Source organism: Haliotis rufescens, unplaced genomic scaffold, assembly GCF_023055435.1.
Source record: "Haliotis rufescens isolate VD_foot unplaced genomic scaffold, xgHalRufe1.0.p SCAF_4, whole genome shotgun sequence".
In the NCBI taxonomy this organism is placed as follows: Eukaryota; Metazoa; Mollusca; class Gastropoda; order Lepetellida; family Haliotidae; genus Haliotis; species Haliotis rufescens.
In genome coordinates, this window is record NW_025964112.1 from 18,663,094 (window position 1) to 18,683,319 (window position 20,226).

At 39.0% G+C, this 20,226-nt stretch overlaps 1 protein-coding gene and 1 long non-coding RNA gene across 2 annotated transcripts; one reads left to right on the plus strand and one right to left on the minus strand.

The window, feature by feature from the left end:
- Positions 1 to 1,071: 1,071 nt before the first annotated feature.
- On the minus strand, positions 1,072 to 4,369 carry LOC124132103. The gene is made up of 2 exons (XR_006860757.2): positions 4,232 to 4,369; positions 1,072 to 1,475 (listed from the first exon to the last, which is right to left on the minus strand). It is a non-coding gene; the product is annotated as an uncharacterized LOC124132103 (long non-coding RNA).
- Positions 4,370 to 4,378: 9 nt separating this feature from the next.
- LOC124132102 (angio-associated migratory cell protein-like) lies at positions 4,379 to 16,550 on the plus strand. The gene is made up of 11 exons (XM_046495735.2): positions 4,379 to 4,585; positions 4,956 to 5,057; positions 6,517 to 6,636; positions 7,132 to 7,271; positions 7,710 to 7,854; positions 8,275 to 8,358; positions 9,712 to 9,827; positions 11,260 to 11,345; positions 13,274 to 13,364; positions 13,777 to 13,931; positions 16,434 to 16,550. The coding sequence occupies exons 1-11, from the start codon at positions 4,465 to 4,467 to the stop codon at positions 16,507 to 16,509; spliced, it is 1,236 nt and encodes a 411-aa protein (XP_046351691.1). The 5' UTR covers positions 4,379 to 4,464; the 3' UTR covers positions 16,510 to 16,550.
- Positions 16,551 to 20,226: the final 3,676 nt, after the last annotated feature.

Consider the following 20,226-nt stretch of genomic DNA (forward strand, 5'->3'; position numbering starts at 1 on the left):
TGGTGATTGTTCCATGATTACTAAGTCACAGCTATCACAAACACAGACTGTGGTAGTCAGACAGACTGTGTGGAATAACTGTCCCAGTTTGGTGATTGTTCCGTGATTACTAAGTCACAGCTATCACAAACACAGACTATGGTAGTCAGACAGACTGAGTGGAATAACTGTCCCAGTTTGGTGATTGTTCCGTGATTACTAAGTCACAGCTATCACAAACACAGACTGTGGTAGTCAGACAGACTGAGTGGAATAACTGTCCCAGTTTGGTGATTGTTCCGTGATTACTAAGTCACAGCTATCACAAACACAGACTGTGGTAGTCAGACAGACTGAGTGGAATAACTGTCCCAGTTTGGTGATTGTTCCATGATTACTAAGTCACAGCTATCACAAACACAGACTGTGGTAGTCAGACAGACTGAGTGGAATAACTGTCCCAGTTTGGTGATTGTTCCGTGATTACTAAGTCACAGCTATCACAAACACAGACTGTGGTAGTCAGACAGACTGAGTGGAATAACTGTCCCAGTTTGGTGATTGTTCTGTTCTGAAAGATTTCCATGTTGTTGCTTACAAAACACACAATCCATAATTCCTTGCAGAGACATCCTCCTTACATCACACATCAATATTACATGACCCCAAATCACAGGGCATATAAGAGCAATTTGAGTCAAGGTTATTTCAGCCATTGTCAGAAAGGGAAGCCATCCAAGTACAATTCATACTAGGTGGCCTGTGTGGCCAATTTTATAACAAGCAAACCTGAAATATCACCACACATCCAAATCAGAAGAAGCAACTTAAATGAAATTGTGAAAATCCACATGAAAATTAGAAAGTGATTACTCTACCTCGAACATGGGATTGGGAGGCAGATTTAATCATGTGATCAACCACTGGTGTGCCATGCCTGTCCCCGACTTAATTGTTTATCATTGTTTATAGGAAGCTGTGAAATAGCTGGAATATTGCTGACTGCAACTTGGAACAACAAACAGACTAGTTATTAGAAGTGAGAAGAGGAATCTAATCATGATAAAACAATAATCTAAAAGTAGTCAACAATGATCAATGAAAAGATTTATTCCATGACAATAGTCACACTTACTCACAAACATGACACACAACAATCTGGCCTATAAACATGGATGTAGAAACACTAACAATTAAGTCTCCATGACTACCACAGATGTGAACACTTTCAGTCATCTTGAATGCCTCCGTTTTAAATGTTGCAATGAAGTCTCAATTTGTTACCAAGTGCCTTCTCTTCAGAGAAGATACACAGGCATGATGTCAGGTCACAACAGTCTTCACTATGTTTTCCACATTAGTTGTCCTCGGCTTCACGTTCAGCAATGACAAAGTCTCGAATGCTCTGTTTCCTTCTCATAATTTCTGCACGATTGCCTACTACGGACTGTCGAGCCATAGCAAAGCCTGCAATGCCAACTGCTATGATCGTGGCCCTGGAACAAGGAAGAGTGCAAAGATTATAGAAGTAGGCTCTGTTTTTCAGTCTCAAGATACAAGGGTGTTGAAACAGATGTTTAAGCACCTAATATCTTTCAGTTTCTGTATGGCAATTTGTGTTCAAGTGTAGTTTGGGACTGACCTTAACTTTCTGCACACATGTAAATCTTACAAAAAACTGCACACCTTGAATGTCTGTAAACTATAGGCTTCAGTCTGCACTGTAAGATGTACAAATTTATATCAACGTATTGTCTAATACAAACTGGTTTACAGTAGGGCTGGGACGAGTCCTAATTTACTACCTGGGTAGCAACAACCCTATTAACCGACCCTACCCAGGTACCTGCTGTTGGTTTCAAGAGATAGGTACAAAATGTCCGATTGGGAATAGTTTGACAGTAGCCTGAGCAAAATGTATTTAGATACACATATAAAAAAATCTGGTCATGCATACACACTGAAGTTGACTGAAGTTTTATCTTTATTCAAACATATATAAGTCTGAAGGAATGCGTTATAGTCTTGAAGAAATGCAAACATTAGTGACTTGTGTGACCATGTAGTCATAGTGAATTTTTGTTATGAAACAATATATCACGTGACTAACCACAGGTCCGGGTAGTACTGTGGGAACCCGGGTCCTACTCAGTACCCACCGGCCCAAGTACCCAAGTTACCTGTCCCAGCCCTAGTTTCCAGATAAATCTTAACTTGTCTACATACATGTACACATTTAGCTGAAATGATACCTTATTAACAGAAAGCCTTAACATAAAGCATAATCAAATGCATGAAAAGAGAAACATCAACTAAAGACGACACTGTGACCTATACTAAACAAACAAAATTAGTCAAGGTGGGAAGTTACAATTCTATATTACCAAAACAAACTTCTTTTGTGATGAGGAATGACAGGTCAACACTTCAGAAGAAAAAAAATATGAACATGGCGAGATTAATTATAAAAAGTGGGATAGACAACATAAACATAAGTTACAATTAAGTTTTGAATATATACATGGGTATTTGACCTCTGTCCTGTCTGCACTAGAAAAATTAATTTCTTTAAAAATTTTTTTATAGTTTTTATGTGAAGGGGAATGGCTTCTGGGAGACATTTCAAATGTTGATCCAGCAATTTAGAATTACTCTTCATGACTAAACACGCTATCTGTTTGATACATTGTACAAAATACATAAACAAAAATATACAAGAAAGGGTTTCATTACGATGTCAAGATGTGCAATGAAAGTAGTTAAACAAATGTATATTTTCACATTGAATAATGATGCATTGTGATTTAAGAACTGTTTGGTTTACAAACTCACTTTTTTCGAGTTTCTCATGCAATATATTCCATATGACAAAAGTTAAACTTAACAGTGGTGTCTGACAGATCAGCCAGAAGAGGTTATTTGAGTTCAAAATTATTTCAAATGAAAATATGAAATAAATTGGCAATACATTTATTTGGAGATGCAATACAATATGCATAATGAAACACTGGTATGCAATACATATTGGGTAGGATAATTTCATAAACAAAAAAAGTGCACAAAAAAATCTACATTTATGAACACAAGTGACATTTCAAGGTATGTTTATCGGTAATTTATCACAGTTCACTTGTTCAACAGTTGGTTCGCCTTAAGTGTTAGTCAGTGTTTTAATGGGACTATCCCACTGAATCACAATTTTTATTTGATAGTTTATTCTATTGTGCCAAAGCCAATATTCAAAATACAGCAATCTAAGGGGTCCATGTCACAACCCAAATGTTAAAAGTTAAAGATTAGGGGTCTCCAGATTCAAATTCCATAAAAAAAGACCTCAAGGACCCCCCTTAACTTTGAACAATGTCATGTGTCAACGAATCATAACTTATCACTGTATGTACTCCATTAGTCCTGCACCATGACCATGGAATATATTTATTTTATGGAAAAAAAATAACCTAGAAATGCATACAAAAGCAAGTCTAGCCAGCTCAAGCTAGCTCCATTCTGAAATCAACATAGGGAATTTTTATTTATTTTTAGAGTCAAGAAGGATATTGTGTAATATAAGATTTCAGAGACTAAATGGTAGTCTAGTAGTAGTACTCCATTAACAATTCCCCATGTGTTATTTGACAATAAACATATTGCAGATCATGCTTTATTATTTTTTAAAGATCTATGTGAAAAACAGGTCGGTTAGTTTTTGGTATTTCATAATATTAATGAAATAATGTACATACATTTTATCTCTACTAGTGGTTTGATAACTGGACATGCAGTCACCTGAGGTTCAAAATATATGTTTGCCCTGAATATGTGTCTAGGTTTGTCAGCACCATTTGGATACTTTGTTAGTTGCTCTCACATTAAACTGAAACGCTATGATATAACTGTAATACTGTTCAAAGCTGCGTTTTATACAAACTTTCTCACTCGTTCACCAAGAGCCCATGTTCTCTTTCAAGTCTTTGCTCGTGCAGGCAACATTGAGTTGAAGGTCAAATATTTGTTTGCTGAAGAAAAGTGTCATTTCCATATGTATTTATTACATAGATGCAGTCAAAGTCCCCAATTGGTTTCCACTGTCAAATATTTAGAACACTAATCGCTCATGTTGAATTTTAAGAAATTAATTTAGATATTTTCATGCTATCGTTTTACACAGTTATCTCCCTTATCAAATCACCGGATCGTACTGCGATGTCATATTATTAATGGAACAAGAAATGTAAGCTTTATCCAAACATACCATCCGACGTATATTTTAGACACTTTAGAAAAGCGCATGGTAAAACTGACGCTACGTCGTGGCCTAAATAGGTGTTGTTATGTACTGTTGTGGTATCGACATGCCTCGGAAAGTTCCGGAAGCGTTCTTCTGACTGTAAGGTAATATTTTCGTGAACCGGAAGTATTGAATCATAACACATGTCAGGAGGAAATAATCGCCATAATACATCGTAATACACAGTCACAAGTGCAATGAGTGGCCAGAATTTCGAAGAAATTGACGAAGAGGATTTTGAAAAGTTTGCTTTAAATCTTGAAGATGTTGTCGACGTAATTGATCTCGATGATAACGTTCCACCCCCAGATTCAGACGGTTTGTTCAATTTTCGAGATGGGGATTTTTTTTACATACCAAGGTGTTTGATCATATTTCACTTGGTAGTTATAACTAAAACCGAAATTTGGTAAATAGCAGTAGTTTGGATATTCGGATATCACATCTGTCGAAAACGATCAGAATATACATGTATCAGACCTCAAGAGGTCGAAACATTACCACGATCAGGGTTTATGGGGATGGGCAGGAAGTTTGGACCACAGTTCAGTATACAAATTCGTAGAATTTCTGAAGACCATTCTAGGTTAATGATATCTTGTTCAGTAAATAATCATGTGAGATCATAATATCTGTACTTTTTTCTATGTGATTTTTATCATATAAGAAATTGAAAATGTTTTCCTAGATGATGACAATGATGGAATGGAGGTGGATGGAGAGGGTGCAGCTGCCACTGGTATTGTTGCCGATGTTGACGATGCTGATATTGTTTTCAAGGAACACAAAGGTCATTATCCCATACCTTCTATTACTTTGATATAAGGCAACATGAACATTATGAAGGCTTGGCATTCATCTGACCTAATAAAAAACACTTCCTTACTCGTGTTATGCTTATTATTTGTAAGCTATTCAAATCCAAGACAATTTCTTCCGTTATTTCAGTCATCATTTTATTTCTTATCTTTTTTAGTGGGTAATGATTCATCTGACTCTTTACTCTTTAAGAGACCGCCTGCGTGGCCTATTGGTAGAGAATCTGCCCCGAGAGCAAATGTTTGGGGGGTTTGATCCCTACCGCATTGTACCAAAATATGTTAAGAGCTTATACTTGTTGTTACCTTGCCTGGTGCTCGGCATTAAAGGGCAAGTTCACACGGAAATTAACCTATTTTTCTTGTACTTTTTCCACATTAAAAGTGTTAACATAGAAGTGTCATAGACAAAAATATAAAAACATCATATTTAATTAACATATTTTTTGCATTAAAACGATTTATATTTTTCACATTTACCAAGTGTTCTATTTCCATAACAAAAACACCATGGCTTATGCCCCTTGCAATATGACGTCATTGGTGCCAATTGATAAACATTATGACGTCATCATGCTTTGTTAGAGCCGCTTCACGTGGTGTAGGTACAGTTTTGTGATTCTAGCGTCTCAGATGCCAGCCAGAATTGTGTTATGCTGAGTCACCACTGCGCCGGAGTGTGTCGTAGACCATGTTGTTTTACCGCAAACTGGTCCTTGATATCTTTTGCGTTGAGAATAGACAGGGACCCAGTTGAATTGGCACCAATTACGTCATAATCTAAGGGGGATAACTCAGGCCTATTTCGCTCGTAAAACGAAGGCCTCATAACGACATATCATTTTAATACTATTGTGAGCTTCCTACTTTCACTGTGAAAAAAATGAGCGTATATTTTCAAACACGGATACTAACTAATTCTAAAATTGCGTTTTGTTTAGAAAAAGAAAGAAAGTGATTTTTGCGTGTACACTTCCCCTTTAAGGGGCTAAAATGAGGACTGGTCGGCTCAGAGTCAGTATACTGTGTCTTGATTGCCGCACTCACACTATAAAATAGTCTTTAAGAAGTAGTTATTAGCTATGCAGATCCTTGGATCGTGTTAAACTTTGTTTAATGGCCAGATGACAAATTTGATTTGTTCATCATATTTCAGGATTTACTCATCCAAAGCTCAGATGAAGGTTTTTAGGTCTCTTAACTATCTGTTGAAAACTTCAGTAGGCAATGGTAAAGAAACTCCAACATAGATTGGATATGTTGACAGGGAGAGAGAAGAGCTCTTTGGCTCCAAGCACTATGCTTCGGTGATTTAGTTTTGTCTGGGGATGGTCCTTCCCCTGTTGTATAAAAAAAACAGTTATTGGAAAGAGTCCTTTCAACAGTACTGAATAGCACTTGTTTATTTATCACTTTCCTCATTTCTTGCAGATTCTGTGTTTTGTGTGAGAGTTGACCCCAAAACTTGTACCCTGGCTGTGACTGGAGGTCAAGATGACAAGGCTATAGTGTGGAACATGGAGACTGGCCATGTCGTCCTTGAATGTACAGGTAAGGTTCATTTTGTAAGATATTTTTACAAGGTTTACACAAAGTATTGTGTTTGAAAGCTGAATATATAGTAAATATAATAGACAAAGACCCTACAAAATAAGATACATAAAGAATGAAATAAATTAGTGATCAATATGTTATGATCTCATCTTTGAAAGGCATTTAGAAGTGATACACATAAGGAAGAGAATTTATGGATGTCAACTTCTTTATTGTGAGGAACACAATGTTTCGGAGTATATACCTACTCCTTCATCACCTGATGGAGTAAGCATATGCTCCGAAACGTTGTGTTCCTCATAATAAAGAAGTTGACATCCATATATTCTCTTCCTTATGTTATGGTCACATTCTTACATGCAGTAGAAATTGACTGAATTTGTCGAGATTATTTTCCTCTTTCATAAAATTACTTTCTGGATGATTCTTGTGTACACATTGGCTTAAATGTCAGACAGCCGTTGTATGAATGTATTGGTGTATGGTCACCAGGTCACAAGGACTCTGTCACTAGTGTGGGTTGGAGTCATGACAGTATGTACGTGGCAACCGCAGATCTGAGTGGGTTGATCAAGGTGTGGAGGGTGGACACAAAGGAAGAGGTGTGGTCATTTGAGGCAGAAGATGTGGAAGTAAGTCATTCTCACACAATGTCAAGGAGATACTGCATGTGTAGGTGAATGTCTCTCTGACATCTTCTCAATGTCAAGGTCATTCTTTTTGTATAACAAGTCAAATGTAAATGGTGAAACGTTTTCATTTTGTATCCTCCCAACCCACTGCATACATTGAAGAAATGAATTTCTTATTGTGTTGGTTTTGTTGAATATGAACGCTTTGAACTGTGCAAGTTCAAATCTTGTGTAAATGCTGCCGCAAGCTCTGCCACTCTGATATACTGCCCATTTGTATATTTTGAGTCAAGATTCTACACACAAACTACACCATTGATGTGTGTAGCCCTCCCTAAATGATCTTTACCCATTTTGAAAATTTTCAACTGTCAAATAGTTCGTAGGTTGGTATATTGGTTTCCATTGGATATAGTAAGGTTGTTGTTGTGTCTGCAGTGGTTGCAGTGGCACCATGGCGCCCATGTCCTCCTGGTGGGTACAGTGGATGGGCAGGTGTGGATGTGGAAGATACCAGGAGGTGACTGCAAGACATTCATTGGCCATGGTGCAGGTGCCATCAGTGGGGTTGTCATGCCGGATGGTGAGTTAGAACAGCTTGCTGCAGTTACAAGAAACAGTTAAGGCTGCAAAAGTTTCAGTTGATGTAAGGAAAAAAGTCCATTTTGATATTCTTTGTATGAGGTAATACAGAGTTTTCATTGTAAGATAGTCTCAAAAGTCAACATGGTTATCAAATTAATACATTTTGGATGCTTTATGATTGAGAATGATCTTGGGATATTACACGTAATCAGAACCTCCAATCATGGATGTTTAATCTTAGTATATCACCAAAAGTAGCAGTATTAATCTATTGTATTAGATCTGCAAAAAAACACGGATAGGGGATAATGCTGCAAATATATGCATGGACTGCCATTAGATCAGTGTGCTGTTACATTGTGAATTACGAGGTCCCAACATCATTTCTAAAGTGAGTGAACTGTTTGTGGTTGTTTAGGGAAACGAGCCTGTGTTGGATACGAAGATGGTATAATCAAAATATGGGATCTGAAGACGGGAGAATGTCAACACACTATCACAGGTAATGCCACAGAGAACTACTGTATGAAAAGGATCACAGGTCCATTTCAATAAATTTTGTCATGGTTTATCTAAGATGAATATGTTACTGTAGCGGTGGTTCAAGCCATAGCCAAATGGATAAACTGTGGGCTTGTCAAGCAGAAGATTTGGATTTTATTCCCAACATGGGTGTAGGATGTGAAGTCAATTCTTGGTGTCCCAAGCTCTGAAATGGATTGAATAATGCTCTCTACTCGGTAACTAGTTTTCATAATATGGAGTCCTTCGTGGGGATTTGGGTCCCCATCAATCTATGCTGGTCGTGAGAGAGGTCCATGGATCAGGTGGTCAGACATTCTGGACTGGCTTGTCATCGTACCCCGACAGTGTGAATTTTGTTGCTCATAATATCAATCACTAAATTGTCTGGTCCAGATGGCATGTTGCTGATGCGGTGTTACGCAAACAAACAAATGTAATATGGAATGTTTGTTTTTCTCCCCTCCGAATCAGTGGAATGCAGATTTCTTGCTTCTATACATCAATTTGTCCTTCAGTCTGTTAAAACCCCATGAGCTGGATAACAGGAAAAAATGCAGGAAATAGTTCTGAAATTCATTTTTTATAATGAGAAATTTATACTGCAAAATTAGACTTGTTGGATTACAGGAGTTAAAAGAGTTCTATTCCTTGCTTGTCGGCAATCAGACTTGCACATTATACCATGGCGTTAGCAGGACAGAAGGAAACCTGTTTGTGATACTGTCAAAATATTATGCTTGGGACTTTTATGATTGAAGGGACTGGTCATTTATTATAGGGGAGGAGGGCCGGTTAGATTGAGGGGGCTTCATGAAAATTTATCAGACTTACCCGGTATGCTGAAGGGGGAGCAGGAGTGTTACATGTATTGGAAAGGCATGATAATATGTTACATAAAATGGGGGTGGGGGGTTTGTGTCAGCAAAATAGAATACAGTCCGTTCTAAGACCATTTTGAGAACCACCCGATCCCCCTTTCACAAGCTGATCATCCCATGATAAAAGACCAGTCCCTACTACATTCACATCCAGTGTGGAAATTAGTTTATCGAAACATAATTGACAGAGTTGTTGCCCTTTTTCTGTAATTAATTTGCACGTTATCACAACTCTTGTGTGTTATTATTTATATAACAGCAGAACTTGTGCTATTGTAGAGTTACTAAATAGTTTTCCTTACAATATCAACTTCATCCAAGGTGAAAACATGAATTTTGAAAGGGGTAAGCGGAAATGGCATATGTTATTTTCAAAGAAGATAGTTTCGCATTGTACATCATGCTTTGGTGGGGATGCGAGTATTTCATGCATGTCAGACGATGCGTTGCAGGTAACGACAGCCATAATTCATCTGTGGTGTCGCTGCACAGCAGCAAGGACAACTCCCTTTTAATGAGCGGCTCCACGGACATGACAGCCAAACTTGTCACTGCTACAACGGGAAAGGTAAGACTGAAGATTAAACAATCTCTTTCCATAAGTTAAAAATCTCTGTAGAGCTCACAAGTTTCAGTGTTTCTGTTCCTTATTCTGGATAAGCAGGGCCTCAATGCAGAAGTCGAAATAGATACTTTAAAGGGCAAGTTCACACGGAAATTAACCTATTTTTCTTGTACTTTTTCCACATTAAAAGTGTTAACCAAGAAGTGTCATAGACAAAAATATAAAAATATCACAATTAATTAACATATTTTTCGCATTAAAACGATTTATATTTTTCACATTTACCAAGTGTTCTATTTCCACAACAAAAACACCATGGCTTATGCCCCTTGCAATATGACGTCATTGGTGCCAATTGATAAACATTATGACGTCATCATGCTTTGTTAGAGCCGCTTCACGTGGTGTAGGTCTAGGTTCTAGCGTCTCAGATGCCAGCCAGCATAGTGTTATGTTGAGTCACCACTGCGCCGGAGTGTGTCGTAGGCCATGTTGTTTTACCGCAAACTGGTACTTGATATCTTTTGCGTTGAGAATAGACAGGGACCCAGTTGAATTGGCACCAATTACGTCATAATCTAAGGGGGATAACTCAGGCCTGTTTAGCTCGAAAAACGAAGGCCTCATAACGGCATATCATTTTCACACTATTGTGAGCTTCCTACTTTCACTGTGAAAAAAATGAGTGTATATTTTCAGACACAGATACTAATTAATTCTAAAATTGCGTTTTGTTTAGAAAAAGAAAGAAAGTGATTTTTGCGTGTACACTTCCCCTTTAATGGTTTCCATCAAGCAATAACTTCATAAACAGTTTGGGGTTGTAGGCTTCGTGTAAAAGATACAAAGGGCAGTACAGTGTTTCCTCAGTTAATAGTTTGAAAGGAATTCCATCCATTGTGATGTAAAAAGGTCACATGTTCCTGTAGGTCTTCCAGGCTTTTAGAATGACTTGATGACTATCTTTAAGATAGAGTTGTAATGCGTCACTGCTTCATTTTGCTATGTTACAAATCAACAGGTTCAATACAAAAGTGATACATTTGTATAAGAGAAAACCTATAAAAAAGGTATGAAAATGAACTGTATTAATGGTATTTTATGATGATATGTACATACATTCTCTATCCATTGTTAGCCACATTGATGGAAGTGTACTAAAATGGTTTGTCTGAACGTTTGTTATTCCAAACGTAACAAGTGGCAAGTGTATGTATGTCGCTATTGTATCACAACCTTAATATCAAGATACATATATTGTATATGTCGTTACACCCATTACTTAAATTTTTCGTTTTCATCAACACTGTTTAATTATCTGATGATAATTAATTATCGGATAATATTTGTGTTTATCAGGATTTTGATGACTGGAGCAGTTAAGATAACAAACTAGACTGTTTCCGTTGTAACAAAAGTCGGTGGTATGTTTCAGGTGATATCTACCTATGATTGTTCTAGTCATCGCATTGGATCAGCAGAAGATGAAAATTCAGTGGAAAGCGTGGGGCTGTCTAGTGTGTAAGTATTAACCCATAATAATAATCAGTTTATTATGGCCTTATCTGAACATTGCTGAACAAGCACAACTCTGCACTTGGTATAAGCCTGTGTCTAATGCATGTCTCTGATGTTGGCACATAGACCCAACCTATTGTGACAGTTCTACTGAGATGGATGGATGAATATGACATTTTGACAGTTCTACTGAGATGGATGGATGAATATGACATTTTGACAGTTCTACTGAGATGGATGGATGAATATGACATTTTGACAGTTCTACTGAGATGGATGGATGAATATGACATTTTGACAGTTCTACTGAGATGGATGGATGAATATGACATTTTGACAGTTCTACTGAGATGGATGGATGAATATGACATTTTGTCAGTTCTACTGAGATGGATGGATGAATATGACATTTTGACAGTTCTACTGAGATGGATGGATGAATATGACATTTTGACAGTTCTACTGAGATGGATGGATGAATATGACATTTTGGCAGTTCTACTGAGATGGATGGATGAATATGACATTTTGACAGTTCTACTGAGATGGATGGATGAATATGACATTTTGACAGTTCTACTGAGATGGATGGATGAATATGACATTTTGACAGTTCTACTGAGATGGATGGATGAATATGACATTTTGACAGTTCTACTGAGATGGATGGATGAATATGACATTTTGACAGTTCTACTGAGATGGATGGATGAATATGACATTTTGACAGTTCTACTGAGATGGATGGATGAATATGACATTTTGACAGTTCTACTGAGATGGATGGATGAATATGACATTTTGACAGTTCTACTGAGATGGATGGATGAATATGACATTTTGACAGTTCTACTGAGATGGATGGATGAATATGACATTTTGACAGTTCTACTGAGATGGATGGATGAATATGACATTTTGACAGTTCTACTGAGATGGATGGATGAATATGACATTTTGACAGTTCTACTGAGATAGATGGATGAATATGACATTTTGTCAGTTCTACCAAGATAGACAGGTATATGTGATATTTTGACAGTTCTACTGAGTTAGAAGGATATAATATTTTGACAATTCTACTGAGTTGGAAGGATATGATATTTTGACAATTCTACTGAGTTGGAAGGATATGATATTTTGAAAGTTCTACTGAAGTAGATGGATGTGATATTTTGAAAGTTCTGCTGAGATAGAATGATATGATATTTTGACAGTTGTACTGAAGTAGATTGATGTGATATTTTGTAAGCTCTGCTGTGATACATTGATGAATATGACATTTTGACTGTTCTACTGTTCTATAGACAGCTGGATATGATAATTTTGCTGTTGTGCCAAGATGAGTGGATGTGATATTTTGACAGTTCTACTGAGTTGGATGGATATGACATTTTGACAGTTCTACTGAAATAGATAGATGATTAAGACATTTTGACTGTTCTACTGAAATAGATAGATGATTAAGACATTTTGACAGTTCTACCAAGATAGACAGGTATATGTGATATTTTGGCAGTTCTCCTGAGATAGATGGATGAATATGACATTTTGACAGTTCTACCAAGATAGACAGGTATATATGATATTTTTGCAGTTCTACTGAGATAGATGGATGAATATGACATTTTGAAAGTTCTACCAAGAGAGACAGGTATATATGATATTTTGGCAGTTCTACTGAGATAGATAGATGAATATGACATTTTGACAGTTCTACCAAAATAGACAGGTATATACATGTATGTTATTTTGACAGTTCTACCAAAATAGACAGGTATATATGTTATTTTGACATTTCTACTGAAATGGATTGATGGATAGGATATTTAGTTCTACTGAAGTAGATGGATGTGATATTTTAACAGTTCTACTGAAGTAGATGGATGAATTTGATATGATAACTGGTAACTAAGATGTATATGTTTCAGGGGGAACTACGCAGCAACAGGAACGCTGGGCGGTGTGATGAGCATCTGGGACATTGCCACACATGTAGTCAGACACCAGTGTGTCCATGCCGTGAGTAGAATGTATTGTTGGTCATCGCAATGAACTGTTCAGTTCTTGGAACAAGAACACAATGACTGGTAAATGATCTTGGAGTAGGTTCACATGATGTGGAGTATGTTCACAGTGGTAAAAATCAATTTGACTTGCTTGCTACTCTCCTATATCAGGGCCCATCTGCCCTCCATTGCAGATGCAGTTGAATTGGTCACACATTGTTTGCATTTTACTTAAGGATTGAAAAATATGTCTGACCGTAAAAATTGCCTAAGCTGATGCAGTCGTATCTGTTCAGACCTTTTCTGCCCCAATACTTTTGGAGATGTGTGTGTGTGTGGAGATAGGGGATATGCACACTAACATACCCGGTATAACAATTTCCTTTTCATTAATACCTGATGACCTGTGGTTCTGTGTTGTACAGGATGGTATCGTGAAGCTGAAGTGGGATGAAACATCCCCGCTGGTGTACACAGCAAGTCTGGATGGAGTGGTCAGAATGTGGGATGCTCGCAGCGGCAAGGAGGAGACCCGCTGGACGGGACACTCAGCGGCCATACTGGACTTCGATATCACAGCGTGCGTATTACTGTTACATTAGTGTGGCTATCATACAGATTTTAGGAAGCAAGCATCAGAATGTTGTATTTCTTGAGCACAGGTTTTGTAAAACCAGTATGCTCAATACCCAAATGTAACTGTTTCTAACTCTTTACTGTTGTGAATCGGCAGTGCATCACAACATATTTATGCCTATCTATCATTAAGATGAAGGGCTGAGAGTCAAGATTCATGGTCTATAAGTCCAATCATCAAAGATATGACATATATCAAACAAAAATGAAAGAAGTTCCTTTTTACGAGAGGTCGCATATTGTCAACACCAAAAGTCAATGGGAGTAGCATTCTGCCATTTCTTTAAGCTATGACATCACTGTGATAGTGTTATGTGTCGTCATAGTACAGTATAACGTCATCAATTTGAAAAACGAAAAAAACACAGTGAACATTTTCAACATTCTGGTTGGCACCCAGTCTCCTTGCTTCTGCCTCAGATGTTTTTTATCACATTACAGGGCTTTTCCTGTAGTTGTCAACTCAGGGGATTAATCACTGACAGGTATTCATTGTGTGGAATAGGACTAAGAGTAGCAGGTGGTTTATGGCACCCAAACAGGATGTTAGTAATATAAAACTAATTAGAGAACATAAATTGTTCTTATAATTATTCACAATGTCAAACGTCATACTACACTCTCAACAATGTATGCAATGTCGTTTTTTGAGGATTAACAGAAATAGCAAAACTTTCTGACTTATCCATATGGCTGCTAAGGATTACAAGATGGATTATATAGAAGGTAGACTCTGCATTGTTTAAGTTAAGTAGCTTTAGGTCACACCCCCAAGTTGTTTTGGAATCCAATTATGGAGTGTGTGATTTCAGCACATTCACTTGGACATTTAAATACTATTCTACGAATGTTATGACTCTTTCCTCTCGGGTATTTGCACTAACCTCCTCCTTTTTTTCAATTAGAAAGTTACATGAAATATTATATCTTTCAAAAATAGCTTTCTCAGTAAAAGTTAAATACGCTGATTACAGATTAGCAGACGTCCTTAATTTGAACCATATTTACCCCTGGTTGAGCCAGGTGATAGCATTCTCCTGTCTGATCGTACCTCTCGTTACTGGACTTTGATATCACTGCAAGTCATACTGACATAGCTGTGTTTGAAGGGAGGTCGACCGCCTCCATGGTCTCGTGGTAGGGCATCCGCCTGGAGAACAGAAGGTCCAGGTTCAATCCTCAGCTGCGTCATACCGAAAGACGTTAAAAGATGATACTTGTTGTTACCCTGTCTGGCGGTCTGCATTAAGGGGAAAGGGCAAGGACTGCTCGGAGTCAGTATACTGTGTCTGAGTGTGGTATTAATGTTAACTGCGGCATGGTATCTCAGTGGGCTAGCACTATTCATTGGCATAGTACAAGCAGCATGCACATGTTTATACAAGTGCAATAATCCAGGATGCGACGTTAAACCCCATTTCACCTCACCTTAAAGGGAGGTCATGGAGTCTTTGAGGACTTCTATGGTATTTGATTCTAGGGACCCACTAAATCTTGAACTTTCAATATTCATGACAAGGGTTCTTTGGCTTTCCTGCTTAATTTCTATGCACCAGGTTAGAATTGATATTTAGTAACCCATGCTTGTTGTAAGAAGCAACTGAGAGGATCCATGGTCAGGCTTGCTTCATGCATGTAATTGTATCCCAATTGCAAGGATCGATACCCCCATTGTCAATCACTGGATTGTCTGATCTAGACTCTATTATTTACAGACCGCCATCATGTAGCTTGAATATTGATGAATATGGCATTAAACAACAAACGAAACAAAGAATTTCTCTGCATAGTAATTTAAAATTACACAGATTCAACAAACTGATGGATGTTACAAAAGTCACCAATGTTCCATTTGTAAATTCTTCCTTGATGTTTCAGTGCATAATAGCTCCTTTGTGGGGATTCATGGTTAGAATTGGTCCCCTGCACTTTATTTATGGAGGAGGTGGTCAGGCCCTGTGACTTGCAGTGTTGAACAACAAACAAAGTTACACACTGCATAATAACTATGCTTGATGTGAATGAAACTCCTGATGTAAGGAAGTATTTCTTATGGTTCAGTGTGGGCGTCGGTCATATTTTACTGTTTTGATGTTTCATTGTTTGGCCACAGAAGTTTTTTATATTGATTTGTTTAGCAACATTTCAGAGTTACTCCCCTTTGGTTGTGTAAAGACAAGGACACCTTTCTTTCAGGAAACAATTGGTTTGCAAATCAGAGGGTCAGTGATCAAAATAAAAGTTCCCCCAAAAGTATTGTCTCTGATTATTTGGGAAATGGAAAATACATAATTAAGAGAGAAAATGTTTTGTTTCTGGCGACCTCCGTTGCGATATTGCTACAGTGTTAAACCCAACTGACTCTTCATTCTGAAGTGTTGTTTTTATTTGTGCTCTGACAATGATTCTGCAATGTTCTGTAACACAGTGTTATCTGTATTTGCAGGAATGGTAACAACTTGGTTACAGTTTGTGAGGATCATACAGCAAGAGTGTTCTCAATTAAATCACCGGACAGATGAATGCAGCCCTTGTACAGTCATGTTTTATAAATGTATAAAGAAAGTTCAGTTCTTTGTTGTCTCTCTACTTGAACATGATCTGCTTAGTTGATGTCATGGTCAGTGTTTGGCTGTTGTCATCTGTAGATATTGACCACAAGCAAGTATTAGATTATTTGGTATTTTATTTTTTGTATGGGTGCAACAAAGTCACTACGAGGTGCTACAAAGTCACTATGCGGTGCTTCAAAGTCACTATGAGGTGCTACAAATTCACTACGGGGTGCTACAAAGTCACTACGCGGTTCACCTTAACCACCCCAGTGGTGCAACAAAGTCACTACGAGGTGCTACAAGGTCACTACTTGGTTCACCTTAACCACCCCATGGGTGCAACAAAGTCACTACGAGGTGCAAGTTAACCACCCCATGGGTGCTAAAAATTCACTACGAGGTGCTACAAAGTCACAATGCAGTTCACCTTAACCACCCCAGTGGTGCAACAAAGTAACTACAAGGTGCTACAAAGTCACTACTTGGTTCACCTTAACCACCCCATGGGTGCAACAAAGTCACTACGAGGTGCTAAAAAGTCACTATACGGTGCTACAAAGTCGGTTCACCTTAACCACCCCATGGGTGCTACAAATTCACTACGAGGTGCTACAAGGTCACTACGGGGTGCTACAAAGTCACTACTTGGCTCACCTTAACCACCCCATGTGTGCAACAGTCACTACGAGGTGCTTAAAAGTCACTATGCGGTGCTACAAAGTCACTATGATGTGCAAGTTAACCATCCCATGGGTGCTACAAATTCACTACGAGGTGCTATAAAGTCACTACGGGATGCTACAAAGTCACTACTTGGTTCACCTTAACCACCCCATGTGTGCAACATACTCACTACTTGATTCAACATAACCATCCCATATGTGCAACATAGTCACTACGAGGTGCTAAAAAGTCACTACGAGGTGCTAAAAAGTCACTATGCGGTGCAAGTTAACCACCCAATGGATGCTACAAATTCACTACGAGGTGCTACAAAGTCACTACCCGGTGCTACAAAGTCACTACTTGGTTCACCTAAACCACCCCATGGGTGCAACAAAGTCACTACGAGGTGCTACAAAGTCACAACGAGGTGCTAAAAAAGTCACAAAGCGGTGCTAAAAAGTCACTACGAGGTGCTACAAAGTCACTACTTGGCTCACCTTAACCACCCCATGTGTGCAACAAAGTCACAATGAGGTACTACAAAGTCACTTTTCGGTGCTTCAAAGTCACTATGAGGTGCAAGTTAACCACCCCATGGGTGCTACAAATTCACTATGAGGTGCAACAAAGTCACTACCCGGTGCTACAAAGTCACTACCCGGTGCAACAAAGTCACTACCCGGTGCTACAAAGTCACTACTTGGTTCACCTTAACCACCCCATGGGTGCAACAAAGTCACTACGAGGTGCTACAAAGTCACAACGAGGTGCTAAAAAAGTCACAAAGCGGTGCTAAAAAGTCACTACGAGGTGCTACAAAGTCACTACTTGGCTCACCTTAACCACCCCATGTGTGCAACAAAGTCACAATGAGGTACTACAAAGTCACTTTTCGGTGCTTCAAAGTCACTATGAGGTGCAAGTTAACCACCCCATGGGTGCTACAAATTCACTATGAGGTGCAACAAAGTCACTACCCGGTGCTACAAAGTCACTACCCGGTGCTACAAAGTCACTACCCGGTGCTACAAAGTCACTACTTGGTTCACCTTAACAACCCCATGGGTGCTACAAATTCACTACGAGGTGCTACAAAGTCACTATGCGGTGCTACAAAGTCACTTCGAGGTGCTACAAATTCACTACGAGGTGCTACAAAGTCACTATGCGGTGCTACAAAGTCACTACGAGGTGCTACAAATTCACTACGAGGTGCTACAAAGTCACTATGCGGTGCTACAAAGTCACTACGAGGTGCTAAAAAGTCACTACTCGGTGCTACAAATTCACTATGAGGTGCTACAAAGTCACTAGGCTGTGCTACAAAGTCACTATGAGGTGCAAGTTAACCACCCCATGGATGCTACAAAGTCACTACCCGGTGTTACAAAGTCACTACCCGGTGCTACAAAGTCACTACTTGGTTCACCTTAACCACCCCATGGGTGCTACAAATTCACTACGAGGTTCTACAAAGTCACTACGAAAGCTACAATGTCACTACGCGGTGCTACAAAGTCACTACTTGGTTCACCTTAACCACCCCATGGGTGCTACAAATTCACTACGAGGTTCTACAAAGTCACTACGAGGTGCTACAAAGTCATTACGAGGTGCTACAAAGTCACTATGCGGTGCTACAAAGTCACATCTGAGGTGCAAGTTAACCACCCCATGGATGCTACAAATTCACTACGAGGTGCTACAAAGTCACTACGCGGTGCTACAAATTCACTATGAGGTTCTACAAAGTCACTACAAGGTGCTACAAAGTCACTCCTTTGCTCACCTTAACCACCCCATGTGTGCAACATAGTCACTATGAGGTACTACAAAGTCACTATTCGGTGCTACAAAGTCACTATGAGGTGCAAGTTAACCACCCCATGGGTGCTACAAATTCTCTATGAGGTGCAACAAAGTCACTACCCAGTGCTACAAAGTCACTACCCGGTGCTACAAAGTCACTACCCGGTGCTACAAAGTCACTATGCGGTTCACCTTAACAACCCCATGGGTGCTACAAATTCAATATGAGGTGCTACAAAGTCACTACGAGGTGCTAAAAAGTCACTACTCGGTGCTACAAATTCACTACTTGGTTCACCTTAACCACCCCATGTGTGCAACAGTCACTATGAGGTGCTACAAAGTCACTATGCTGTGCTACAAAGTCACTATGAGGTGCAAGTTAACCACCCCATGGATGCTACAAAGTCACTACCCGGTGTTACAAAGTCACTACCCGGTGCTACAAAGTCACTACTTGGTTCACCTTAACCACCCCATGGGTGCTACAAATTCACTACGAGGTTCTACAAAGTCACTACGAGGTGCTACAATGTCACTACGCGGTGCTACAAAGTCACTACTTGGTTCACCTTAACCACCCCATGGGTTCTACAAATTCACTACGAGGTTCTACAAAGTCACTACGAGGTGCTACAAAGTCACTACGAGGTGCTACAAAGTCACTATGCGGTGCTACAAAGTCACATCTGAGGTGCTAGTTAACCACCCCATAGATGCTACAAATTCACTACGAGGTGCTACAAAGTCACTTCGCGGTGCTACAAATTCACTATGAGGTTCTACAAAGTCACTACAAGGTGCTACAAAGTCACTACTTGATTCAACATAACTATTCCATGTGTGCAACAAAGTCTACTTGGTTCAACTTAACCATAGCATGGGAGCTACAAAGTCACTTCGAGGTGCTACAAATTCACTATGAGGTGCTACAAAGTCACTACCCGGTGCTACAAAGTCACTACCGGTACTTGGCTCACCTTAACCACCCCATGTGTGCAACATAGTCACTATGAGGTACTACAAGGTCACTACTTGGTTCACCTTAACCACCCCATGTGTCTACAAAGTCGGTGGTTCACCTTAACCACCCCATGGGTGCTACAAATTCACTACGAGGTGCTACAAAGTCACTACGAGGTGCTACAAAGTCACTACGAGGTGCTTAAAAGTCACTACGAGGTGCTACAAAATCACTATGCGGTGCTA

Coding starts and splice junctions, on each gene's coding strand:
- LOC124132102 (XM_046495735.2), top strand. CDS start 4,465: ATGAGTGGCCAGAATTTCGAAGAAATTGACGAAGAGGATTTTGAAAAG. Junction 5,058..6,516: donor TGTTTTCAAGGAACACAAAG/GTCATTATCCCA, acceptor CATTTCTTGCAG/ATTCTGTGTTTTGTGTGAGA. Junction 7,272..7,709: donor TTGAGGCAGAAGATGTGGAA/GTAAGTCATTCT, acceptor TTGTGTCTGCAG/TGGTTGCAGTGGCACCATGG.